General features: G+C 45.5%; 2 protein-coding genes across 2 annotated transcripts; one reads left to right on the top strand and one right to left on the bottom strand.

The window, feature by feature from the left end:
* The first annotated feature begins 1,383 nt into the window (after positions 1 to 1,383).
* On the top strand, positions 1,384 to 2,098 carry atoh1c (atonal bHLH transcription factor 1c). The gene has a single exon (XM_035145426.2). The coding sequence runs from the start codon at positions 1,536 to 1,538 to the stop codon at positions 2,082 to 2,084; it is 549 nt and encodes a 182-aa protein (XP_035001317.2). The 5' UTR covers positions 1,384 to 1,535; the 3' UTR covers positions 2,085 to 2,098.
* Positions 2,099 to 2,543: 445 nt separating this feature from the next.
* LOC118100395 (wings apart-like protein homolog) lies at positions 2,544 to 25,904 on the bottom strand. Its single transcript, XM_035145425.2, has 20 exons — positions 25,557 to 25,904; positions 24,151 to 24,659; positions 20,164 to 20,905; positions 19,273 to 19,667; positions 18,705 to 18,829; positions 13,651 to 13,746; positions 13,294 to 13,464; positions 13,050 to 13,186; positions 12,781 to 12,892; positions 12,120 to 12,365; positions 11,866 to 11,977; positions 11,669 to 11,766; positions 11,298 to 11,374; positions 8,927 to 9,063; positions 8,361 to 8,476; positions 8,092 to 8,265; positions 7,177 to 7,393; positions 6,952 to 7,040; positions 6,415 to 6,510; positions 2,544 to 5,692 (listed from the first exon to the last, which is right to left on the bottom strand). Exons 2-20 carry the CDS (start codon positions 24,635 to 24,637, stop codon positions 5,627 to 5,629), a joined length of 3,693 nt encoding a protein of 1,230 aa, XP_035001316.1. The 5' UTR covers positions 24,638 to 24,659; positions 25,557 to 25,904; the 3' UTR covers positions 2,544 to 5,626.
* Positions 25,905 to 26,789: the final 885 nt, after the last annotated feature.

The following is a 26,789-nucleotide window of genomic DNA, read 5'->3' as shown; positions in this document are numbered from 1 at the left end:
TGTGTCCGTCCGCTGGCTGCAATGAGCCGTTTCATTGGGTTTAATAAAGCGGAGCGTGCCAACAACTGTCGTCTGAGCCGCGAAGCCAAACCTCCCCACGTGCTCCAGATCGCAGAATGAAAAGAAGCCTCAGACAGCGAGGGTCCTCCTGGCCAGAAGGAGTCTATTATGTTCCTGTGTGTCACGCAGCCATCTTTGTGCCGGCTCGCTGCCACGCTGTGGCATTTGTAAAGGCCCGGCCCGGCAGAGTGCTGGCACACGGCGCTCAGGACACGCTGCTAAATCCCATTAGAGTCTGTCCAGATGATACGAGGCTGCCAGGTACTGTCAGTCATCATCGGGATTTAACCTCAGGGAGCCGCGACGCTTTTAATTAACCTTAAAAAACAAGTATCAGTGATGAGCTGATGAGACGTACGAGACACAATGTGACACAAACACGGTAGAAGACAGAAATAAAGATGCACCTCAGACGTCCTCGTCCTTCATGGAGCGTTCACACAATGAGGAGAAGAGTGAAGACAACGTGAAGATCTCAGATCACCATCCATCTCACAGACGTCCTCGACTGGTCCATTCGTTGAGACATTTCATGAATAGAGTCACGTTCATAAACAAGATTACACAACCTTTTGTTTCTGCAGGAGACGATAAAGCCTCTGATCGCTCCTCCACGTCTGAGCTGATTGGTCAGATTCTATCAAGTCGCTCCATCATTGGGTCTCTAACCTGTGACCAAGCAGCAGGATGGATGCTATTCAACCACCTGAAATCAAACATCAGCAGGAAACAAGGTGACGTCACATTTTATCAGGTGAAGTTCAAACTGATGAAAACAGTGATGTTGTGTTTTGAAGGGTTCAGAGTCCACAGACTGGGTCAAGATCCAATATTCACACGAGTACGTTTCAAAATACATAAAGAATAAGAGACAAAGACAGTGTTGGACAGACGTTGGTTTAACCTTATTTGGATCTGAATGAATTATTATAAACGTATATTAGGATACAGTTGTTTTGTTGCACTAGTTTGTCACAGTGTTGATTTAAAGGAGAAGTTATAAGATTCAAATTCTTCTTCATCATCAAGGGTTTGATCTTCATCACTCATGGTTTCTCTGGTCAAACTTTCTCTTCTTTCACAACCTCCCATCCTCCCTCTCATCCTTCTTCTCATGCTTCCTCTCATCCTTCCTCTCATCCTTCTTCTCTCACCCTTCCTTCCTCTCATCCTTCCTTCCTCTCATGCTTCCTTCCTTCCTCCCTCTCATCCTCCCCCCCTCCCTGTCCCGCTCCACAGCACTGAGACGCCTCTAATCCTCTTTTGATGAACTTGGTTAATGGACGTCCTGCTGCGCACTGGCTCTGTTCATTAGGCAGCACACGACCCTCTCCACGCCCCCGGGACACGCACTGCGCGTGCCCGCGGCTGCCCTGTCCATAAATCCACCCAAAGTGGGGAAAGTTGAGCGCGTGAAACTTTGTTCCCAGTGAACTGATCGAGTTTGGCTTCTGGGGAAAGTTTGAGTGACAGCGATGTCGCCGCGTAAAAGCCTGTTTGCTCCTTTCATCACGGTGGATCCGGAGCGAGGGTCCGGGTCCGGCCCCGGGTCCGGTCCCGGGTCCCCGGCAGCTTACACCGACATCCAGGCTCTGCTGCAGCGGAGCCGCGCGCAGGAGCGAGCGGGGGCAGAGCGCACCAGAGGCGGCTGTGACCTCCGGGAGTCTCCGTGCGCCCTCGTGGAGCTGCGGCTCGGACCCGCCGGCGGCGCGCTGCACTACCTGCAGCCGGACAAGTGCGCGCTGGAGCGGGCGCAGAGGAGGCGACGACTGGCTGCCAACGCCCGGGAGAGGAGGAGGATGCTGGGGTTAAACGTCGCCTTCGACCGGCTCCGGAGCGTCATCCCCAACCTAGAGAGCGACAAGAAGCTGTCCAAATCAGAGACGCTCCAGATGGCGCAGATCTACATCAGCACCCTCAGCGAGCTCCTGGAGGAGGAGGCCTGCGAGGAGCCCGCACCCGCCCGCACGCCGCGGCCCCCGGGGGCCTCGCTACCGTCTCAGGGGACCACGGTGCACGCGTGAGGGACCTTCAGTGCGGGAGGAGCCCCGATGGGGACACGAGGGACCAAGAGGAGCCCCGATGGGGACACGAGGGACCAAGAGGAGCCCCGATGGGGACCCGAGGGACCCAGAGACATTTAAAGACTCAATGAAAGTGTAAAACTCTTCTGATTGTAATGACTTCTGGACAAAGCTCTGTCTGTAATGTTTTATTTTACATGTTCGAGAAGCCTTGTCGAAAACTTTAAATATATTTTTGCAGAAAACAAATATTGTGCCACATATTTTTCCCAATGACCAAACACGTTGTAGTTTAGTTTGTCTGTGAAGAACAAAAAAAAAATATTTTTTCAATTATCTGAAGAAAGAAAATGAAAAAGTATTTTCCACCCAAACAAAAGTAATCTTTAAACCTTAGAGCAGAAGATTCTCAGAAAGGATCATCACCAACAACACAGAGCAAATAGAACGAGCAGGAAATACTGAAAGTAGCAATTTTTATTATTTTAAAATTATGTACATGGTAACGAAAGACATCGTCTGCAAACGGGTACAAAGAAGTTTTCCTGCAGTTGGCTTGTGAAGCTCTGTCTCAAAAACAACAACACGACTGGGAGAGAAAGGCTTTAGAAAATGAAAAATAGTCAGATTCAGAAAAGTAGAGTCTACCGGTCTAAATTTTAAATTGAATCCCCTCACCCCCACCCCAACATCCCCCCCACCCCACCCCCCATTTACCCATCAGGCTCTCCTCCTACACGAGGAAACAAATCTTTGTACAGGAACTATTTACAAAAAGCTCTTCAATTCATTCTTCCAGACGTCTGTGAATAAAGCTCTTGTAAACTTTAGGGAGTGTGAGGGTTAAACTGTGTGTGTGTCTGTGTGTGTGTGTGTGTGTAAATGATCACAGATGAACAGACAAATACAAAATCACGGTTATGAACATGCTGGATGACGTTTGTTCTGAACTTTAACAGCAGATGAGATTCAGGAGAACTTGTCTGTATTCAAATGAGAACAAAAAACAGTTGAAACTTAGTTTTCCTAACTTGAAACATCAAATCCAACAGAAAGTGATTCAGCTGGAATCTGTTCCACTCCACAAAACAAGAAAACACAAATGAATCAACGGAATCTCTTCTCGGGGGAACGGAAACACAAACATGTGTTTTTCTGCTCTGATGGAAAAACACAAGGGACGAGTCAACAAAACAAATGAAACATTACAACTGAAGCCTTCACATTGTGTTTTGCTCAGAGGTTTGTGTTTTCTGTCCCATGAGGCAATCAAACCGTTTCATTTTCAACGTAACGCTTGTTCTCCACTCGAATCGTCATCCTCAGTGAACTGACCATTTTCTAAAGTTATAGTTAGAAGTAGGATTTAACATATTTGAACGGTGGGTTTCACGTTCTAATAGGACTTTTTAATAAGTACAATTTATATGTTAATATAGCCTTTTTGATAATTAGATAATTGTTTACTAATGTTTTATAAATGAGTTAAAAGCCACGACACCAATTTCACACACGACGTTCAGTTGACTCGTCGGATGCTTTTCTCAGCACGAGAGAGAAGTTGTCTCACGTCTTTTTAAGTCTGACAGGAGAACTCCAGAGTTTTTAATATCGTCCAAGTTACAAACTGTGGTTCTGAAGTTTTACAGGAAAATAATCATCTCTCCACCTCTGCTGCTTCAAGTTTCACTTTTCTTTTACTCCAGCTACATTCATTAATTAAGCTTTTATCAACCATTATAAACATTTGTATGTGTTTATTAGCGTCGTGCAGAAGAGGATTTGGCAAATAAAAGAGAAAACTCCCTCAGACCGAAGTGCGGTTGATGATTTACTTGTTTTTGTCGGGTTTTGTTTGTTTAACAGGCGTCTTTTCATTTTGAGAGGAATCTGAAATTGTTTCAAACATCTAAAACATTGAAGGACGGGTATTGAGTATTTCTTCAGTTGCCGTTTTGGGCTGAATGATTACACAGAGAGAAATTCACCCAAGAAATTCATACAATCCAAATTTCCAGCAGCTTCACTCTCCACTTGAGGTTGCTGAAATGCATTCTGGGAATAACGACGCCGGCAGGGGATAAGAAAATCACAGCCCTCCACAGAAACTCCTCTCTGCAAAGTGTCAAAACCAGAGGACGACTTCTCCATAAAGTTTAACTACAAACTGAACTCTGGGATTTCACAGCTCAAGTCTAAAAACTACGGAGCAGGAGAAAGAAAACGATTGACAGATCTTTGAAAGCCTCTCGGCCGGTGGCTCGGGTCGAAACCAGAGAAAAGCAGCTCGACTTCACCTCGAGGACCGGGGGGGTCTCCGCTGCCTTTGTGCTGTAATTGAAGGCTCTTCTCCGAGCGACGTGCACACACACGGGCGGTAATTGAAAGGAGCTGAAGGAGGACAGGTTCTGGTCTGGAGGGCTCCGGTCCCGCAGAGACACAAAGATTAGATGGTGAGCAGGAGGGTGATTGGTTGTTAGAAAGGAGAAAGTTTCTGCTCTTGGTGCAGGTGGAAGGGGGGTGGGGGGGGGGTCATTCACAGTCTCCAGAGAGCTTTAACAACTTGGAGGGTCGTTCTGTTTCAGTCTCAGGTGTGTGGTTGGCTGACTGGAGTGAGCTCGGCGTGATGGGAGAACTTGTTTTGATGACGGCACAAGGAGAACAACCGCTTTAATTCTAGTCTGTTGGCTGAAGACTGAAGACGAGCTCTCACTTCCAGAGACGGGAAATGTCAGGTTTTATAAACGAAACTCGTGCAAACATTTACAGGCATTTAGCTTAAAATACCACCTGCAGCTCTCAAAACCTGCAGCTCAGGGCCTCGAGTCAAGTCTGGACATTTCTTTGCTCTTTGGCCAGAAAAGATCGATACTCGTCTCTGTGGGCCTCGTTCACACGGAGTTGAGAGGTCAAAGTGGAGGAAGAGGAGATGAAGAAGAGGAAGAACACAGTATGACAGAGAAGAGGTGAGATGAGTCAACGTCGTCACTTTCAAAGCACAGAAACAAAGTGATTGTTTTGGTCGGGAGGTTTTTTTTTTTTAACTACTTGAGTTGTTTTGGCGATTATCGGCTCCAGAAGCAGAGCTCGGGGGCGAGAGGCGAGAGGAATGACAGATGGTCTCCGATCGGTCATCGGTCGGAGGAGGGAGGAGAGGGAGGGAGGGAGAGGAACTGAGGAAATTCATCAAGAGCAAAAACACGAAGGAAAAAAAACACAACCTTCTGAGCAACTTTTACAAATAGAAAACGGGTGAAAAGCAAATGAAATGTGTGTAAAACAAAAGGATGAGGGTGAGTGGGCGAGGTCGTAACAAATGGTCAGGTGACGTTAAGTCAGGAACTAAAACAGTACAAAGTTCTTTTAACTGGAGGATGAGGAGAACGTCTGGTGACAACACAGAGAAGTGATGAGGAACGTGTGTAAAAAGAAATAAGAAAACCAACGCTCCCGTTTCCAGCAGAGAAAGATGATGGTGATGGTCATTGTGTGTGTGTCTGTGTGTGTGTCAGTGTGTGAGTGTGTGTGAGACAGGCTTCTCTCTAGCAGTTCTCCAGATAGTCAATGACCCGGGAGATGGACTTCTGTCCTGTGGTGCCGACGTCACACTGCAGAGACACACAGGAGAGGTCAGTGAGAACACAACACAGACACACAACTGCATACAACAAACATATTCACACACAAACACACTGATCTGCTCTGAGGACATTCACTGATCATCACCGTGTTCATTAGAATTAATTGTTCATTTCACAATTTAACTCACTCATGAATCACACTCATTTATTTTTGCATCATAATGAATCACTTCATTATTTCATTAACAAACTCAATGTTTCATTTAAGCAACATGTTTAATTAATAATCATTATTCTATCACCTCAGGTTCATGTTCTCTGATCAGATTCTTCAGTTCAATTAACTTTTCATTATTTCATTAACTCGTTAAACTGCAAACAAATGTAATAGAATTCACATTAAACACGTGTATGGATAAATTAAACGTGTGTGATTAGTTTTTCCTTTGTTTAATTGGTTAGATTATTAATTATGTTAGTGCTCAATCTTCGAGCATTAAAATACTGGTGATGTTTTGTGTAACATTAAACCACTGAGGACTTTTACTTTACTACTAATCTGTGGATTTATTATTTAGTGAAAATATATGTAATAATCAGGACTTTATGATGTTCTTCTTTATAATTTGTAAATTCGTTTCAGTTTCCCTTCATGGAAACTTCTGTACACGTAGATTATTAACTTGAATGAAGTGATTTCATAGTTTGAACACGTCAGTGAGGCTGGATCATAAAAAGCTGAGACTCACTGTGAGGTTCATGAAGTTGAGGAACTTTTTCAGCATTTCTGTCATGATGGAGAAATCTCCTTTGGGCAGGTTCTCTCTCACAGTAGTAACATTCAACTGGTGAAGAAACACAGAGCGACAGTCAGGGACATGAGGGACAGGAGGGACATGAGGGACATGAGGGACATGAGGGACACAGGGAACTACAGCAGCTACATCATTATGATCAACATGACAGGACAAGAGTCTTAAGACTAACTAAAGTTCTCATGAAACAAAAAGCAGCTTTTACTTGTATCTTGTTGTGAACCAAACAGCTTCTAAAGGTTTGTGCTGTTGTGAAGTTAAAATCTGGTCAGTTATGGAATTTGTTTTGTGCGTCACCAAAAACGGCAGCAACACAAACGATGGACTAGAAATCTATTCACTGTTTCTCTGCTGCTTCATAACTTTATCTAGAATCTGTCTTATTGTGAGGGAGTAATTGTGTCTGTCTGTGGTAGTGTGCATGCATCTGTCTGTGTGTGTGTCTGTGTGTGTGTGTGTGTGTGGACTCACCGGGCTCCCCTGGCACAGACAGCCCAGCAGCAGTGCTGTGTAGGAGGCCACGATGCTGTCCTCCATGTGCTTCCCTGCGTGCTGCAGAGCTGACAGGAGGAAGAGGAGGAGGAGGAGGAAGATGGTGACCAGGAGCAAACACTCATGGATAATTTTACACTAATTAACAAACTGGGAAATCAAATTAAAAATCAATACACCAACAGAAGGGGTTTGCAGTTGTACCTTTGTTGAGGTCCAGCTCTTCGTCCTCCTCTTCACTCTTCTTGTCCTTGGTTTCTTCTGGTTTGTCGGTCTGGTTGTCGTTGGCAACCCACTGAATCTCCCCGCCCGTTTCCTGCCACTCCCCACTCTTGTCCAGCGCAGGCTTCGGCGCCTCCTTGATGAGGTCATCAGTCTGCGCCTCGGCCAGGATAGCGGCCTGCTCCCGCTGGAGGAACAGCTGAGGAGGAAGAAGACCGTTGAACTGAAGTGTCACGTTTAACACCACCGGGGGTTTGCTGCCAGCAGTTCTCTAATCCGGTTCCCTCGACTGGTATTTCATTTAGGAGTTAGTTGGTTGAATCCAGTTCTGAACAATGATCTTAAGACTCAGCTCAGTAAATGATGTTATTTTTGTTACTGTGACAACACAATGAATAATTTCCCCTGTGCTCTCTTGTCTCTAGCTGTTCCTGTGTGTGTCTGTGTGTGTTCCTGTGTGTGTGTGTGTGTGTGTGTGTGTGTCCGATTCTCCTGTTGACCTCTGGAAGTCAGTCTGGAAAAGAGCAGCAGCCAAATCTGATTAAATAGGATGATTGGATTTTAATGAAGCTTTAATGGTGCTCATGGGAAACGGAGCTGCCACAGCAGCAAAAGAGATGAGAGACAACAATGAGAGCACAGGGGACACAGGACAGTCCATTCACTGAGTCAAGTGTAAAATCAGCCTGATGCAGTTTGAAGGGCGAGAGAGGAACTGTCGTAAAAACACATCTTCATTTCATATCCTGGTCAAGTGAAAACTAAATTTCAGACATGATGGGAAACGCTGATTGGCTTGTTATCTTAGACTTAATGAAATTGATGGATAGTTAAAAACTAAATATTATCTGCAGCCAGAGTCTGGAGTGAGACCGTGAACATGAAGGAGTGTTGTACCTGTACGAGTGCAGCGATGGCGCTCAGCGGGCCGCTGCTGGTGAGGTCCTGGTGCTGAGGGTTGAGCAGGACGGTGGAGTCACAGGGACCCTGACCTCCCTCCATCTCCATCTCCATCAGACAGTACCTGTTCCTGGCACTGTACTCCACCAGATTGATTAACAAGCCCAGACCCTGAACACACACCACACACACACACGGGTCAATTCTGTTCCTGTCGGTGTAACTCTAAATGTTGTAGACGTTGTTACAGTTCGTGGTTTACTCACCAGAACACGGATGTCGAACCTCTGCTCTTGTGGAATATACTGAGGAGCTCTGAGAACGCAGTTCAGAGCTGTGACGATTAGATCCTCCTGTTCTCCTGTCTTTGTACTGCCCCACTCTGAACACACACAAACACACAACCGCCATGGTTAGTTTGTAATGATGTTGACTCAAATGAATCAACCTCTTGTTTTAAGTTGCATTAAAGTCACAGCCACTAACTGTTTCCTATGTAAAGATACGTTAATCAAAGTCGTCCTGAGCTGAGATTGAAGTCCCTCTCCCTCTGTAGGTGGAGCTCTGAGCTTCTCTGTTCTTAGTCGTGGTCGTCCAGCCCTGCGTTCATGTGAGTCCCTCCCTTCCTCCCCACGTTTAGATAAAAAGATCAGGTAAAAACGACCTTCCAGAGTTTCCTCCACTGGAGAAGCTACGTTCTTTGGCTCAGACAAAAGGAGATTGGACCAGAGTAGACGTCGGTCTGAGATGAAGTCACACGAGCTCCTCATGGTGTTTAGAGGCTGCAGTAAGGTTCACCTCCTCCTCATGTGTTCAGTGTGAGCATGCTCACCGTTGTCGTGCGTCAGGTTGAGCAGGACTCCTATGATGGCCCTCATACAGTTCTCTACTGCTTTCCCCACCACGGCTCCATCGGAGTTCACCTCCCTGCTGTAACGCTGGATCATCACCTCACACCTGCCCAAACCCCTGAGAGGAGGAGAGAGGAGGAGAGAGGAGAGGAGAGGAGAGAGGAGAGGAGAAGAGAAGAGAAGAGAAGAGAGGAGAAGAGAGGAGAAGAGAAGAGGACATGAGGAGAAACGAGTTAGAAACAAACCTGATGGTCAATTCAAGTGAAACGGACAGAACATCCCTCACAGGGTTTTGCTTTCTGTGATATTTATTACAAAACTTTATACATTTCACATAAACTTCATTTTACATGTGTATACAGACACACACAAGTCTATTTTTATTGTTTATAGCTTTCCTGTGTTTTCACTTACTTTGTCTTATCATATTTAATAAATAAATCAGAGTCACTTGTTTATCTCAGACACAAACTCAATTCACTGGACTCGACTCTTTCTTTTAAAACTCCATCATAAAACAGAGCAGCATTCACAGAGAGTGTGTCCACACACAGACACACACACACAGACACACACACAGACACACACACGGCTGCAGCAGCTGAGGGGACAAAGCAGGTCAGCAGCCTGATGTAAATAACTAGATTAAATTTAATGACGGCAGTGACTGAACACAGTAAAAACCAGAGTCTGAGCGAGAAGAGGAAATTAAGACAGGAAAAACATCAGAGGAGTCAGGATCAATGTTGAGATGAGAGACGGGGACAGGGACTAGGATGTATATGTCAGAGTGTGTGTTTGTGTATATGACAGAAGTAGGCGATAAAGAAGAGTCAACAAAACAACGATATAATTTTTCTTTCTATTCCTTGTGTTGAAGTTCATTTGCTCAACTTCCTCTGCAGCTGAGATAACAACTGTAAGAATGAGGCCAAGGCCGCAAAAGAAAGTAAAACATATAATTGTGGTTTTAGAGAAGAATCTTTAGTTCCTGCCAATACGCAGATGAGAGTTGATAAGCAACATGACTGTGTGTGTGTGTGTCTGTGTGCGTGTGTGTCTGTGTGTGCGTGTGTGTCTGTGTGTGCGTGTGTGTGTGTCCAAACACGGTGGTTTAGGAGATGATTGAATTAGTCCGGCCGGCAGCTGAAACACTCGGGGAGGCAGAGGGGTGAGTTTGGGTAGAAACAATGAGGGCAACACACACAAGTAACAAAGAGGCGGAAACAAGGAGGAGAAAAGTGAAACAGCAGAAAAGAGAGACAGCAGCATAAGAGAGAGGAGGAAGACCTTGACTCCATAAAAGTAAAGATTACACAGCTTTGGGGGGTGTGTGTGTGTGTGTGGTTTAGGTGGCAGCGCTCGCTCTCTGGCTCACCCTGTGGTTTGGGGGGTTAATCGAGTTAAGGGCGAGGACAGCTGAATGCTCAGACTAAGGCCTGTGTCACCCACTGAAACAGCAGCTCTTTGTTGACCCATCCAGCCCCCCCCCTCACTGCAGACGCTCTGCAGAGGGCGAAGGTCCGGTCACACAGAGGGTGACGGAGGAGGAGCGAGAAGGTAAATGAATTCAGAGGTTTTCAACCGATAACATATTTTGGAGAGAGATACACAAATTAACAAGTTCAAAGTTTGGCATAAATCCTGATTTATGTCTCAGTTCAAGTGAAGACTGTAGTTAAAGTATATTTTTTGGCATTTTATCCTTTATTTTGATAGATTCTGTGAAAGAGAGACAATATGTGCTGGAAACACTGGAGGGCAGAGACGCTAGGAGGAGAAGAGGAAGGAGAACAAGGTCAGGTCCCTTCCACAGTGGACTGACCTCCCTCTGCTGACGCTCCACCAGCTGTCGGGCCGAGCTCAGAGGTCACAGGTCAACGCTATGACTGACAGGATGTCACAACCAGGAAATTGAACAACAAAACCCCGATAATGATTCGCATAATAACCATCAGGCACAGTGAGTCACACTGAGACGGGAGAGCACACACACAGTCTGTACAGTTGTTCAGGGAGTTAATCAGGGTTTCTGAGAGAGGAAATCAACGTGGATGGTTTGGATTTTAGACGCCATTGTTCAGTGTCTTTATATTCCAGAAAAAAACATTTAAAGTATTCACTATGTCCTCAGTTTTCTTTAAAGAACATTTCAACCATCATAGTGCACAACAATTCCTCAGTGACAAGCCAACAGAAGAAAGGAAATAAAGACAGAATAAACACAGATTAACAAGAGGTGCGGAGGAAGAAGAAAATCATAGAGACGTGGCACCAGATAAAAATAAACCTGTTATCATACCAGAGCAGCTCTGCTGTGTGGGCTCAGGGCTGAGAAGTCAGTTTACTCACTTAGCAGAAGAGGCGATGAGCGAGGAGTCTTTATAGGCAATCAAGTAGCTCTGGTTCTCCGGGTTGTGAACCGTGACCTGTATGTACAACAAGAAATTAACTGTCTGGGAAATATGCAGCAACATGAGTTTTCAGAGTATCTGCTGCTGCTTTAGTACAGTTCATGTTGGATGATGACGGTCGTGGGGAAATCTTTAGAAATCTCTCCTGATGGGTCCAACACATTGAACCTGACTGTGACTGAACAACCTAAATGTAACATGGATCATTCACACTAATGGATCAGACTAGGGATCAGTTCACGTGTCATGTCAAAGTCTGTACTGGGACGTAATCCAGGGGAGATGTTTCCAGGTCAGTGTCGTACTTACACTCTCCAGGACCCGTAAACACCTCTCGGCTCCCCACAGAGACGACACCAGCTTCTTCTCCTCCTCCTCCTGGTTCAAGTTATTAACACACTCTTTCACTGTGGAGGGAGAAACGAAACACGGGGACACAATCAGAAAACAGATCTATCATCGTCAGTCATTTTGAGTCACTACGACTTCATGATAATACATTTCACCTTTATCTACGATGTGGTCCAGTCCTCCCAGTAACCGGAGTTCCTCTTTGAACCAGTCTCCTGCTCGCTTGGACGTCAGGGACAGTAACGTCTCCATGGCTAAATGACCGGTCTACAGGGAGAGAGGAGGGACAAAAGGAGGAGGCGTTTATTCAGAGTAAACACCTCCACGGTTTCTCCTAGAAATATCTTGACACACGTGGGCCGGTTATGAGTCAAGTTGACTGAGGAGCAGCTTAAAGGATCTTCTGTACCGTTATGTTCTGCAGGTCCAAGTGCTTGTTGTGCACCGTGTCACAGAGCTTCCTGATCTTCTCCTTCATCTTGGCGATTTCCCTGGCGCTGAACTGAGCAGTGGAGTCCAACACTGCCCCCCCCGCCTGGTCTAGGTCGAGCTCCAGCAGCCGGATCATCAGGTCCAGACAGGACCGGTCCAGATCCATGTTCAGCCGGTCTCTACTCAGGATGTACATGAGAGACGCTGTGCACAGAGCAAGATTCTGCAGAGACGAGGGAATCAATTATTCATGTTACTTACAATTTGAATTCAACAAAGATTTGTCATCCAAAATCATTTTTTTTAAAAGAGCCTGAATTTTCACAAAACTTTGGCTTAATGTCAGTTTGAATGAAGTATTTCTCTAACTCTTAATATAACTATTATTTAAAAATCTATGTAGATGAAAATACGATGGGGAAAACCTTTAAATGTTGACATGAACACACTGAGGTTTCTGCTCTGACTTCAGCTTCTCAAACATTATGACTCCATGCAGCATCTTAAACAACCTTCAGCTGACCACACACACAAAATCACTTCTATATCCCGTCGTCTCCAAACAAGAAAACACAAGTCTAAGGTCTGAGGACAAAACTACACAATCCTCTGTCAGTTGTAGGTGAGCTGCTGGTTACCGGGTGCTGTGGGGCGTCGTTCAGGGTTTTGAAGACCTGAGCCACCTTCCCTCTGGCCCGAAGGTGCATCCTGAAGCTGGGCATGGCGCAGCGGGTGGCCAGGCTGATCACACTGGAGAAACAACACACAGAAGAACGCAGCATGAGCAAACGGTGAAAAGAATAACAAGTGTTTTACAGAGGGAAGGATTGTAAAGCTAAGGCAGCCAGAAGCTGACCACAGAGGCCGCGGTTCATTCCCACCAGGGGGCGTGGCAGCAGGTTCTTACCTAAGGCATCGTGTGTTGAGAGGTTGTCCGCTCTTCAGACCAGTGGCCAGATACTCAAAGTCGTCAGTAAACTCCTGATTCTCTCCAAACTCCACCACGTCATTGAAGTGCTTCACATGCTGGACGACTGTGTACAACTTTAGAAACAAAGAGGATGAGCGAGCGGAAATACCTTTTAAAATATTTATACATCTTCACTGCAGAGTGGAGTGATACAGACTCAGGAGGAAAATGTTTAGCGTACCTCCTTGTGCTCTTTGCGGCATTTGAGTGTGGTGATAGTGTCCTGGTAGAGATCCGTGGGGAGGGTCACAAACTTCGTGACCTTGGGAGGAGGAGGAGGAGTCTTGAAAACGCCATCGTCCTTCTGAGCGTCAGAGGGCCCCTTACTGGTTCCTCCAGCTGAGACTGTGGCCTGGACAGACGGAGGAGATGATGGAAAATGGATTTTAAAAAAAGAAATATGGAACATCAATACTTTTGGCACTGACCAAAATCATTTTGTGTTTGAAAGTGAAAGTAAAAGTGTGTGTTTGTGTGTGTGTGTGTGTGTGTGTGTGTGTGTGTGTGTGTGTGTGTGTGTGTGTGTGTGTGTATTTACAGGAGCTGTCTGGGACTTTGCAACGAAAGATGCGGGGGGCTCCTCTTCACTCTCCACCGCCCAATGTCTGGCGTTGTACACAGCTTTGGTGGGAGACTGTAACAAGAACACACAAGAACAGATAAACATCTCTGCAGCAAATATGGAAGATAAATGTATAAATGATATGCAAGACTGAAAGAATAGAACACACTCAAACCGTCCAAGTAAAACTATTTAAAAGTATTATGAGATAAAAACCAGTCACAAAAACAGGTGAGATTCAAAAGGGTTTTGGCAAAGATCAGGCAGCATGAATAAAATATAACCAGACATGGTCACATTTCAACACTGATCACAAGTCTTATGTTTCATACCAGCCTCGTACCCTTGATCTGAATTATACAACCAAAACATACAAATAAAGATCAAAACTCAGGAAACATCACATCTTCAACAGGGAATTCAGTTCACATCTGATCATGAATTTTTACTACAAAATTCAATTTAGTTTTGTGTTTTTAAACTAAATGAAACAGTTTATTACTAATTAACTATTTGTCCAGAAGCTTCTCTTGGCGTGTCCTGGAAAGTGAGGAGGCAGCAGGACCGTGTTCTTCTATTAAAACATTGCCAGAGGTCTATTTTTTTTAAATTGCACACAGACTTGTGTTAAAAAAAAAAAACACACATTGCGTCAAAAGATTCCTGTATGAATAATGAAAAGACATCTCATTTCGTAATGTCACACTTCAGTAATTTCACTTAAACGTGACAGAACGAGAAGTGCGCAGACGGACAGAAGCAAGAAACGAGGATGTAGATAAAAGTGTGTGGAGGAAGGAGGAGAAGAAAGAGAGAGAGGAGGGTAAAGAAAGAGGTGGAAGGAGGAGGAGGGGAAGGATCCTACATTAAACTGGTGAGAGTCCGCCAGCACTGATCAAACAGCAGGATACACACACTTACAACAAGCACAAACACACTCATCTTTTCAGCCTTGGCTCGACTCCTGCCTCTTTGTATACTTTTGCCAAACCTGTGGTCGGTGGTTGCCGGGGTATTCATAATGAAAAACAAAAGCAGAAACAAGGGGAGGACGGGCAGAAAGAAAGAAATGATAGAAAAGAGAGAGAGAGTTGGCTGTGGAGCAGAGTGTGGAGGGAGGTGGGGGGGGCGGTGCACTGCAGGGTTAATAAACTGAGACAAAAGAGGAGGTCGGGGATGAGCTCTGCTGTGCTGGAACATCAACACACCAAATTAAAGCCTGCTACAGTAATCTGGAAGACACAGGCGGACACCTACCACACCCGCCCTGCCCCGCTCGTCATGGAGCAGCATGGGGGCGAGTGGCCCTGGTCCTGCTGTGGCCCAAAAGAAAATTTAAAAAACAAAAGAAAAAGCAGAACGACGCTTTGGAGTCGCAGGGTTTGAATTATTAACAGACAACTGCCTTCAGTCTGACGAATCAAACCATGGAATCAAAATACGGGTTTCTTGACCTGTGCGGTGACTTTTATTAATTTATTTTATCAGCCCTTTGTAAGACACAAAGTTTATGGAGGTGCAAAACTAAACCATGCAAGCAGAGGAAATACCCACAGAGAAAATATTGCCACTTAAAAGTGATAGTCGATCGTTTTTCTGTTATTATTGGGGAAGTAAATACAACATGTTAACGTCCAGGTTGTTGCATCATTTCAAACTGGTTCTGCTGCACCCGGATTATGATAACACAACATATGAGAGGTTTTCTTTCAATTTAAACAAAGTATTGTGGAAAAATATGTTTATTCATAAAAGGTTTTTGTACCAAAACTGAGTTATCACATGTACGAGCATATGGGACAGACCAATTATCAACTGATGTGCGTTTCCTCATTATCCCTGTTATTAAAATATATCTATATGTGGTTCTTCAGTGAGAAGAATCACACTGGAGAGGATCTTTGCTGTGGATGTAATAACAGCTCAACACATTAATAAACCAAACTCGTCTCCTAAATATTGAGTCCATCAACATCCCGTCATTATGGTAACATCTAATATCTCCCAGCGTCCTCGGTGCAATAACCGAACAACATGCGCATTCCTCCAACGCCACGTACGCACAGATTACTGTAACAGAGGCAGAGCGTTGATGACTCCTCCAGAGGCTGGTCACTTTCAAGGGCTATTGTTTTTATAATGAGCGTAACTCAGGTCGCACTCAAGATTGTGTTGAGGGAAGATACAGAGAGAACCGAGGAAGGGAGGAGAGGTATAATAAAACAAGCAGCGAGGAGGACGAGGGAGAGGGCATCGGTCGGGAGGTAACAGTAAACACAAAGTGCTCGAGGGGAAGTTATGGAGACAGGGAGAATACATAAGTCAACAGAGAGGGAGGAAAGTGGTTGGGAGAGTCAGGGCATGAAACTGGAGAAGCAGAGAAAGTACATTATGTATATTATCAAGCTCCTATGGGCAAAGTGTCTGCTAATACCCTGACTGCTGGTCCGCAGAGGGCGCAGAGGAAATTACCTTCATACTTTGGCACTTCAAGTTCCCTTTAGCTGCTCAGAGAGAAATTTCACAACAAACTTATCTTGTTCTTTGCAGAAGTTTGTGTGGAGAGCCCGTGAGTCAGAGCTGCTGATCAGGGCCCCGGCTGATTTAACGTTGGCAACATGTTATTAGCCATTTGATTACATAGTCAAAGTGGCGTTTGAGTTCCTAGGGGTGAAATCAGTGCCAGGAGAGGATCATCGGTAAGGTGTTTGTGTTTTGGTGATGCACCGATCCAACAGTTTGGATCAGTGTTAACAACCACACTGACCTCATTCAGCAGCTGGGACATCAGCCGTGACCGACCCTCATTACATACTCCTCTTTTTGTCTATGTCATTCTGATGCAGCAGTTACACTTTCTCACTGGAGGCCGGAGAAATCCCCGACCTCACATGACCTTCAACGAGTTAAACGCTTTTATATTTAGAGAATAACTTCCTTTGATCAGAGCTCAATACGAATCGATGGAGTTCAAGGTCTCATGACAGCAAACAGACTAACAGACATATCCTTACATCCTTATTATGAATACATCACTGGAAAATAATAAACATCATGATTCACAGTGGAGCTCTTGTTCATTCTGTTCAATGTACAATAGCTAAATCTTGTATTATAAAAAAAATCTGTCTTGAGTAGTTTGTTGACTTCTGTTATTTCTGTCTTCAGGATGTTTTTCTGTTTAATCGAAGCAATAAAACACTTCCTGTTCTGAACGTGATTCACATGATATTCCAACGTTACACTGGCTGGAAAGATTAGTTTCAAGTTCACCGTGATTCTATGAGAAAATAAACGAGTATTATTTGCAAAATGATTATTTTCTTTGCCATCATTACAAAACAGTAATGAAAACACCAGAGGCAATGACTCGTGACTGTTCCAGAGACTAATTCAAATATAAATTCTGAAATTAGTCTAACCGATTAAACAACCAGCCTGCACCACGGCTCCATAGAAAGTTAAAATGCTGCAGACTGAGGAGAACGTGTTTATAAGAAGCAGCGGAGACAGAGACGCCTCGCGGAGCTCGTAGAGACAAACTCTGCACATCACAGGAGCAGATTTAGATCTAATTAACAACAATCCTGCAGCCAAACCAGAGCGGAATCAAATCATCACTTCTACAATCTGCTCCTGACGAATGGTTTCACCTGCAGCATGTTTCACACCAGAGCTAAACGGAGCCTGAAGTATGAAACACTGACGACTCACATACAGTAAATATGAGCTGCTCGAGGCTTCCATTGCTATTACACTCGATTGATGATATTGATCTGGCTCCGCTATAAAAAGACACAGGGTTCTTATGAAATCAATACGGATCCAGAGACTCAAACTGGACTCAATCCATCCCCTCAAGAATAAACCAGAGCTCTTCACACACACACACACACACATAACACGACACACACGTGAGTCATACCGAGTGTAGGTGGACACACACACATCTCTCCGAAATGAAACAAGGGAAGGTTTTACAGTTGAGCGTTAGCGCTTCACAGGCCACACACACACACACACACACACACACACACACACACACACACACACACACACACACACACACACACACACACACACACACACACACACACACACACACACACACACACACACACACACACACACACACACACACACACACACACTTTTATGAGTGGAGATAAAATGCACCAGATTTTGTGGCTCATGACGTTTCAGTCGATGCTCGTCTGTTTTTAATCAAAATAAAACCTTCGTATTTACAGTTTCTAAAAACTAGACTGAACCCGACGGATTTTACTGCGAGAAACAAAGTGCTTCTGTTGGAAAGTAACATTTAGGAAAAACTTTAAACGCCTGTAAAATGAAAGTAGAAAAAGGTTTAGTGATTGACAGCTGACCGTCTACGCTGCGTGGTTAATCTTCTGTCTGGACCTGAGATGTGTCCCCATCAACCGATATAAAGATAAGTGCTGCGTCATTGTATATCCAATAAAAAGACCATAACCAAACAAGACTTCCTTACCCTGCCAACCAGAGTCCACTGCTTCCTCCTGGAACTATCAACCTGTTTCACTTTTTAAAAACGGTACTCAGCGTTTCCCTAAATCAGCTGCTTGTAGTTTTCAACAAATGTTTCTCCAACTTGGGGACATGGTCAGTGGTTCAGGGACTTTCAGCTGCGGACTCATCCACATTTGGTGAAGAAAGAAAGAGTCATCTTTATGTCTTTAAATAGTTTTAGGGAAACCACAGAGTTTTGTGAAGCATAGGAATGCGATATCATCTGGGTTTGATTACACACACACACAATACCAGGATTGGTTAATTGCTGGTTTTGGTTCAGTTAGTGTGGTAAACATTACGACAACCTTGATTATCTGATCTTCACAACAGATCCAGGTACTTTAACATGCGACACTTCCAAACACCAGACTCATGTTACATGATTGGTCAATATACAGGTAGCACTCATTCATGAAGTGTGACCACATGCCGTCTCCGGCTTCACAGGGATGTGGGTGAAGTGGTTTCTTGTGTCTGACCTTCTTGTGAGCGCTGAAGATCCTCCGTAAGCTGTCGGGGTTCTTCTCAGCTGGTTTGCCCCGGGGCAGCCTCCGGGGAGGGCCCGCCACCACCCTGAGGCCTTCCTCCGAGAAGTCCAAGATTTCTGCAGGTAAAGCACACGGCCACCATCAGCAAGGTTTCAGCTGTGGTCCAAGTCAAACCAGATAAACACCCTGTGGCCACTGAGGATGAGGTCAAACATGTTACAGGAGGAGACAGTATGTTGTCAGGGCATCGTGTCCCAACAGCACGTGTGTGGGAGGATATGCTCATGTCTGCTGGTATGTTGGCAGAGACAAAGTACTGCACAGTTTGTGTTTACATGTACAAACATGTAGTCATATCTGAACAAGAAGCTCTGGAGCTTTTCAGATGTGGGATGAGCGTCGATGTAAATATGTATTTAAACATGAATTCATTGTCATTATGAAGCGGAGCTGCGTGACAAAATGTGTGCAATCAAAACCTCCCCGTTTCTCTGGGCTTAATCAAACATCCAACAATGCACAAAGACTTTCTACAGGAAGTGTGTGTGTGTGTTTTAACCTGCTCGTATCCGGCTTTCCTGCCTCTCTGGGTGCTTCTTGTACTCCTTGGCTACCGGTCTTTCATAACTCTCCAGCCTCTCGAAGGGATCGGGCGGCTCCTCCGTCGGTGTTTCTTCCAAGGTATCCACAGCATTATCCTCAGCGGTGTCCATAGCGGTATCCATAGCGGTTGCCATGGCAGCCTTCTTGGCCCTCCTCATTGCTTTGAAAGCAACGTCGTCTTCGTCAGAGCCATCGCTGTTGCTCATGTCGTCAAAGCCAAAGTATTTGATTTTGTAGTTGGAGCTGCCTTCTGTGTTGTCTGAGCTGTTCTCCGGATGCGTGTCTGCGTCTTCAAAACCAAACAGCTCCAGCTTACTGTCCTTCTTTGTCTTGGGCTGGGTCGGCCTGATCCTGCACACAGGGCGGGTGTTAGAATAACAGTTAAGATGTGAAGTCTATGTTCGTTCATTAATAAGAATCAACTCAAAAGAATTATGCAATCAGGCAGCATCCTGGTGTCTGTGCAGAAAACCTCCGGCTGCGTTGTGCGTGTGTGAAAGACAAACTGCAGGTAAACTCTGTGACGCTGCCTGGAAAACTTGTGACGTGATTTAAGTGCTGTTGCTATCTGCTTCTCTTCATTACTGCAGAGTGAGAACGCAGGTTTACAGGATGCAGGTTATCAAACAGGGAGCTTTGTGCTGCCTAACGAGACAACGAGCTCCGATAACTGAGTGTATCAGTGTTTGTGTCCAGAACTCTAGAGCCAGGCAGAAGATAAGGCTCTACACCCCCCCCCAAAAAAAACTAAACAAAAACAATAGAGTGAACTGAAGCCAACTACACAAACACGCCACCTTGCCAGGACTGAAAAACAACAACAGACCTACAACCTCATGTTTCTTACCTTGAGTTTTGTTCTTCCATCTTCTTCCGCTGCCATCCCGCGTCTCCCAGCTCCGTCGTGCTGCCCGACCCGGCACCACTGCTGCCACTAGAGGGCGCTGCGTCGCTGCTAAACTCCTCCACCACTCTGTCCTGGATGGTGACGTTACACATTGATATGGAGGAGGGGGGCAGCACTGTGTAGTCCCTTGACCGGCCCCGTCCTCTCCCACTACCTGCTGTCTTATTACTGCCGTCAGAGGAGGGTTTGGAAACATCTGCACCAAAAACAGTGCTAGCTAAGGCGCTGGAGTCCTGCGCTTTGCCCTGTTTGTTCGGCCTCCTGTAAGTCCGACAGTTAGAGTTTCTTACAAGTGATGAGGAGGAGGATGTCTGGGAGTAGTCCGACGTCTCCACGAGGAAGTCAGAGTCCCCCCCGAGGTCCTCGCTCTCAATGGAACTCTGAAGACGTGGTGGAGACGGGGGCTTCTCGCGTCGGGGCGGGCCCAGGTCACAGCCGCCCATGGTGACACCTGCTGACACCCAGGAGAGCGTGGGGGCGGGGTTACGAGGTTCCTGGCAAGGTGAGGGTGGACGGAGACCCATGATGGCATCCCAAGAGTTATAGGAGGCCTCTGCCTTGGAGCCCGTCTTCAGGGTGGTGGTCTGTGCCAGGGGCTTCTTGTCACTCTCAGAAGCATTTTGGTACCATGAGTAGCTGTGCTGGTTCTCCAGTAATGATAAGGAACTCTGCTGGGACTTTCCTACGGAACAGGAAGAGAGAACACATTCAGAATTATGGTTATAATGCACTGACATCACATCGATGTGGATTTTCTTACGTTAACTTTACTTATCAGAGGATTCAGAGCACCAGAAAAAAGCTAAACCACATCAACCATAAGCATAACACAAAACTGCTCAAATTAAAATCAGCACCAATATTTCCGACCACCTTGTAATGTGCATTTAGTTTTATCTTCTCTACATTTTCAATCCAGACAGATCAATTTCTTGGTCTATGAAATGTCAGAATAAAATGTAATTAAGGGTAAAACCATCAAAGGTTTCCAGAGAGTTTCTTCAAATAGATTTCCTTGTTTTATTTAAAAAACCAACGACCCTGTGATATTTTACTCTCTGGACTTGATTTATTATTTTTAATCACACCATTCGAGCACAGTTTCATTGCAACCTACAAAACACAGTCTCCAGCATCAGTGAAACAACACAGTGCTCACAGTTTGGCTTATGGTTAACTTCACCGGCTGCTCAGCAGATCGACGGTGTACACAATGATTGCACCATTTCAAAAAGCACCTTTAAAACTGAAACAGGTCACGCACACAAACGCAGCTGGAGCTTCTTACGACGTGCCAGCTGACATATTTCTCCAAGAAAAATCAAAAAGGGGCCTGGGGCCGTTTGCCAAGTCAACATTCACACTCTGGTTATTAGCAGCCTTGGTCGTTTCTGCCATCACAGATAAGAAGCCGGTGAAAATACTGAACTCGTTACTGTGAGCAAAGACAGGAAATTGCTTCACATTGTAAGATCAAAAAATATCTGCATGTGCTCTGAAAAGGGCCTGTGGTTTTTGTCGTCAAGGCTTTGTCGTCAGAGTGCAAGTGCAGAAAAGTAGGACATTTCATTGCTTCGCTCTCCTCTGACCTTATGTGGTGGAGGAAAAATAAAAACATAAAAAAAAGATGAAACACTTAGAAGGTGAGTGAGACCTTATCTGACTTCATGTCGCACTGCTTCACAGCATCAGCAAAACAAAGTGAGAGAGGTTAAAGCTCTGACTCTTATACTGCAGGTTAACGTGCGTGTGATTCTCAGGAACTGTAATCGACTGAGAAGGTAAAAACATACAGGACCATTAAGTCCCATGTGTTTGTCTCAATGTCGGCATTTCTCTACCTGGTTTAATTATCTCCGTTTAAGTTTAGGATGAAAAGTTGTGGACTGGTTTTGAAAACCGTCTCTTAACCAGCCAGAAAGAAAAAAAGCTGTGGTGCACCTGACAAAAGTGACACGAACAAATCAGGAGACCTTTCACCCTGTGTGCTCGTCTTTGCATTGCTCCCTGACACATGACGACATGTCATCGACGGCTGCTTCTGTTTATTTCATGTGACTTTATGCTCCTCTCACAGCACTAAGCAAGAGGAAACGGCAGCATGTGTTTCTGAGGATGACAGTGGAGGTTCTGACGGCTGGCGTTCGTAAACAGATCCCAGATCCCTCTGTATCAGACGGGATCAGGCTTTAGCCAACCAATTGAAAAAAGGTCTGGTTTGGCCGCAGTCCCAATCCCGTGTATTTACCCAGGGCGTTAATAAAAGCTGAATATGGTACAGTATAGAAAATCCATTTGATTAAATTAGTTAAAAACTTACTTAGATTCTTAAACACAAATTCAGACTTATCAAAATAAGTCTGATATGGTCTGACACACTGAATGCCCGCAGGCCACAAGGATGCAATCTGCTCTGATTGATGAAGCCGTGCTGCTCAATACAAGTATTGCTCTTAATTATGTTTGTGGACGACGGGGGAAAAGAGCAACTCCCTTAATACAACTCACCTTTAAAATAAATAACCATAATATAGGCTGGAAAAAAACTTCAATTTCCCTTTTTTCCTGGTATTTAAAATTGAGCAATTTATCTCATTATATTGTCCGTTCTAGCGGAGTAAAAAACATTGATTCATAACCTTCTTGAGTAAAAACATCACTCAGTTGTCAGCTCGACTCGCACATTTTTCCTCAAAAGAATTACTTGGTCAAGGATTTTGTCATATTTACTGAGTCAACAGCGCCAGTCTCAGTAAACAGATAACAAGGCTATTGATGGCGGAGCTTCAGTTGAACTTTGGTTCTGCATTAACTTCCCTTGGACATGGCTTAATGTCCCCACACTGTGGATATGTTACTCCGAGTCCAAGTGCTCACTGAGGCACAGCTTGTTGTCGGGAGTCAGCTGGAGTGGCTCGCGTCTCTGGCAGGTGGCCAGCAGCGGTCACGAAAAGCTGAGGGCAAGTCGAGCCGAAAGTGACGAACTGACAGTGACAGGCTGCAAGAGGACAAACAATAAAACCCAATTCCCCCAATGCTGTTTGGTCAAAAATTAAATCACCAAAACCGAAGCCCCCCGAACAAAAACCACTTACGGGCTGTTATTCAAGCCTAAATGATTTAACACAAAGCTGCACAACGTGCAACTCTAGTCTTACGACGCCCGACCCCCGCTCCTGTGAAAATCACTGAAAGCTGGAGAATCGTTTTGACCTTTAGATTATAAACGGCTCGGATGGAGGGAAATGCAAAGACCGAAAGAGTATTTAGTTTTATAGAAGATGCGGTTTGCAGAATTGGGTTAGCATCTGTGAGCTGTCGCAGTCCGTCACAAGATGGATTTCTGTTTGCTCCTCAGGAAGCTGCCAGACTGACGCATCGGATCTGCTCGTCTAATTTAGTTTTCAAATATATGTGAATGAAGATCCGAGCTCAAGATGCACTGACGAACTAAAAAACTCAGAGAAACTAAACTTTCTGTGACTGATTGAAGCCATCAGGCCGAAAGCGAAACAGCTGCTTCCTGTTTAATATCAAATTTCAAGGTTTCCGAGGAGTTTCAGTTTCAAGGAGACGTTTTATTGTTGTCATTATTTAACAGACATTCAAAACATAAACCGAGCAACTTGTAGAAACATTTAAACTTCTACCTGTTCAGGGACAGGCATGTTTCAATCTGATGTCAATCTGATCTGTGGTTATACTGTGATCTTAACAGTAATGTAAGTATATTCATATTTTTCCTATCAAACTAGTGAATATCTGCCAGTGCGATTACATTTCTAGACCTGTGCATGTAATTAGTTTGATTATCATTCAAATCTAAATGGCATCTACAGAGTAAACAATTAAGAAACTAAATGAATCAACACACTAATCAATAATAAATACCGTGCGTACAGACGCTAACATGTTTCAAAGTATTACCTATGATAGCGCTGCTGCTGTTGAAGAAGCGAGCCGTGTCCTCCACCACCCTCGGCTGGTTCCGGTCCCCGGACAGCCACGATGCACCTCGAGCAGATGCCAAGGTGTGGGAGGCTCCGTGCAGACTGGACCTGCTCCCCGTGTCCAGCGAGAGGCCCGGCCTTTCTGCCTGGGGCGGCTCCGCTGAGGCCGGCTTGGCGGGTGACGCCTTGCTGCCGCTGCGAGACGACACCGGCTTGGACTCGTCGTCGCTGTCGAACCCGAACGGGTCTTCAAAGCCATCTCCACTCGGACGAGGCCTCTTGTACACCTCCAGAACCGAGTCGTTCTTGGTGGCACCGGCGCGCTTGGAGCCCACTTTGGCCTTGTAGGTGGTGTCACCCCATTTGGTGCTGAGGGTGCCTCTCTTGGTGGACAGAACCTCGTCGAACTTGGACGTGCCCTCTCCTCCCTTGCGGCTGTAGGTTTTACCAAATCTGGACGTCATTGTTGCATCTGGGTCATATTCTCTGTGAGGAGGAGAGGAGAAGAACTGAATGGACAACATGGAGGGGAACACTTCATTCATACAGTTTCACTGAAGAACAGTAGATCGGTTCAGTTTAAACACTGAACAGCAGCAGCGAGTGTCAGTGGAGATCACTTCATCTAACAGGTCAACTTTCCTCACTCATCTTCAGTGTTTTCTGATCTTACTGGTAATTTAAACAACCTTCTACTGGTCTCCATTATGACCAGGTGCTTCTCTGGCTCTGTGAGCATGTGAAGCTCCTGGGTGCCTACAGCTCCTCAGGGTCATTACAGTATCTATCTGAATGATGGAGCATCAGTCCACATCGAATCGGCCTCTTTCAGGTCTACTTGTGATAAAGCTGAGGAATCGGTTCGTTCCTCGTCATCCAGTCCCAGGGATCCGGTCTCTGGTGCTGGGCTCGCGGCTCACGCGGCTCTGGGTGTGACGGGGGTTGTAAATATCAGCTCCTCCGCTCCAGCACTTCTCAGCTGGTTTGACAAAACAAGGCTAACGTTAGCTAGCCAGCGAGCTAATGCCGCTACACGGCTGCTAGCAGCACCGATTGGATGCTAGCAGGAGAAATGACCAGTACCGCGAATAACCCGGGTGAGTCAGCCGTTGGATCCACGCGGCGACTTGGTAAACACGTGTATTTAGCAAACAGCACAACGCGTTTATTCACGTCACTGTGTGCGTTAGCTCGACTTTTAGCCGTTAGCATTAGCCAAAAGCCCAACAGAGGAGACAAGAGCCGTCACTCCGGCAAACCGCTAGCTCGAAGCTAGCAGCTAACAATAAGCACAGTAAAGTGCCTGCAGCAGCCGGTGGATCCGAACCGGGATCGGTTCCCACGGTCGCTCCCCGCCGGTGGTGTGTGTGCGTGTGCTCTTACTTGGGGAGCTAAAGGGCCGATCCGCAGCGGACACTCTCCGGAGCCGAGGCACAGGACCGGGCCTGCGCGCCTGCGTCCAGCCGCTCCGCACAGTATAAACAAGGCCGAGCAGGCGGCGTCACGGGCGGGTCGGCGGGGGAGCGGCGCCGCGGAGAGGAGCGCTGATCCAGCGGGAGAGAACCGAGCCGGGCTACGAGCTGAGCTCCAGAATCCAGCTCCTGGTTCCGGACCGAGTCTGTCTCGATTGTTTCCTCCGGGATGCGACCGACTCTTCCATTGGACTCCGCCGCTGCGTCAAGTTAACACGCACCGGTCCACTGCACCGGAAACCAGCCGCCAGGTCCTCAAAGTAAAACACACGGAAACAGGGTTTCAGATAAATCTACCTGTCATGTTTATATTTATACACAAATCAACATTTAACTTGTGCGTATTAAATAAAACATATTTTAATCTGAACATGGTTTAATGCCACTTTGGGCTTTCATTCAGCAGTGTGTTGATTCATTGTTTTACTTTTAAAATTCAAACCGGATTTGCATATGATGTATTTTCCTTTACACAACTAGTTAAATCGATCTTATCGTTACAGATGCCGCATTCACGTGCTGCCACTAAACTGGTAAAACAGCTGTTTTCTAATGACAGCAGGAGATCTGAAGGAGGCCCTCCTCCTCCTCCTCCTCCTCCTCCTCCTCCTCCTTCTCCTCCTCCTCCTCCTCCTCCTCCTTCTCCTCACTCTGTGTGACCTGCTGGGGCTTCTCCTCCTGCTTCAGCCTGATCCCAGAACTCCCAACACTCCCAGCTCCTCTTTATCCACTGGAGCTGTGATGCTGGTCTGAAGGTGAACATCACCTGATTTGATCTTTTCAGACACAAGCATCGTTTCCTGATTCGTCTCAGAGTGAAGCACAGAATGAGTTTTTGTCCTAATGAAGATGAATCCAGAGTCAAACACAGTCTCATCTGAACTGTGGAAATAACTGATATATAATCCACACATATAATGTCCATAAACAGAAAAAATCAACATACAGAACCCATTTCATACTCAGTATTCTGCAAGCTAACCATAACTTACCCAACCCTTGTTGAAACAGTGGCCTGTTTATGTAGCGTACGTGATAAACCAACTGGATAATACAGTTGATAAGTGTGTTGATTTGTCCTTAACCAGTACTACTGGTTTTTCCTGTTACGTTTTCATGAAAACATGATAACTCTCTGCATTTT

Source organism: Hippoglossus stenolepis, chromosome 21, assembly GCF_022539355.2.
Source record: "Hippoglossus stenolepis isolate QCI-W04-F060 chromosome 21, HSTE1.2, whole genome shotgun sequence".
Taxonomy (NCBI): domain Eukaryota; kingdom Metazoa; phylum Chordata; class Actinopteri; order Pleuronectiformes; family Pleuronectidae; genus Hippoglossus; species Hippoglossus stenolepis.
Note: the sequence above shows the minus strand (reverse complement) of the source record. Positions and strands in the feature narration are given on the sequence as shown.

Coding starts and splice junctions, on each gene's coding strand:
- LOC118100395 (XM_035145425.2), bottom strand. CDS start 24,637: ATGACGTCCAGATTTGGTAAAACCTACAGCCGCAAGGGAGGAGAGGGC. Junction 20,906..24,150: donor CAGCAGCAGCGCTATCATAG/GTAATACTTTGA, acceptor CCTGTTCCGTAG/GAAAGTCCCAGCAGAGTTCC. Junction 7,041..7,176: donor AGAGCTGGACCTCAACAAAG/GTACAACTGCAA, acceptor TCCTCCTGTCAG/CTCTGCAGCACGCAGGGAAG.
- atoh1c (XM_035145426.2), top strand. CDS start 1,536: ATGTCGCCGCGTAAAAGCCTGTTTGCTCCTTTCATCACGGTGGATCCG.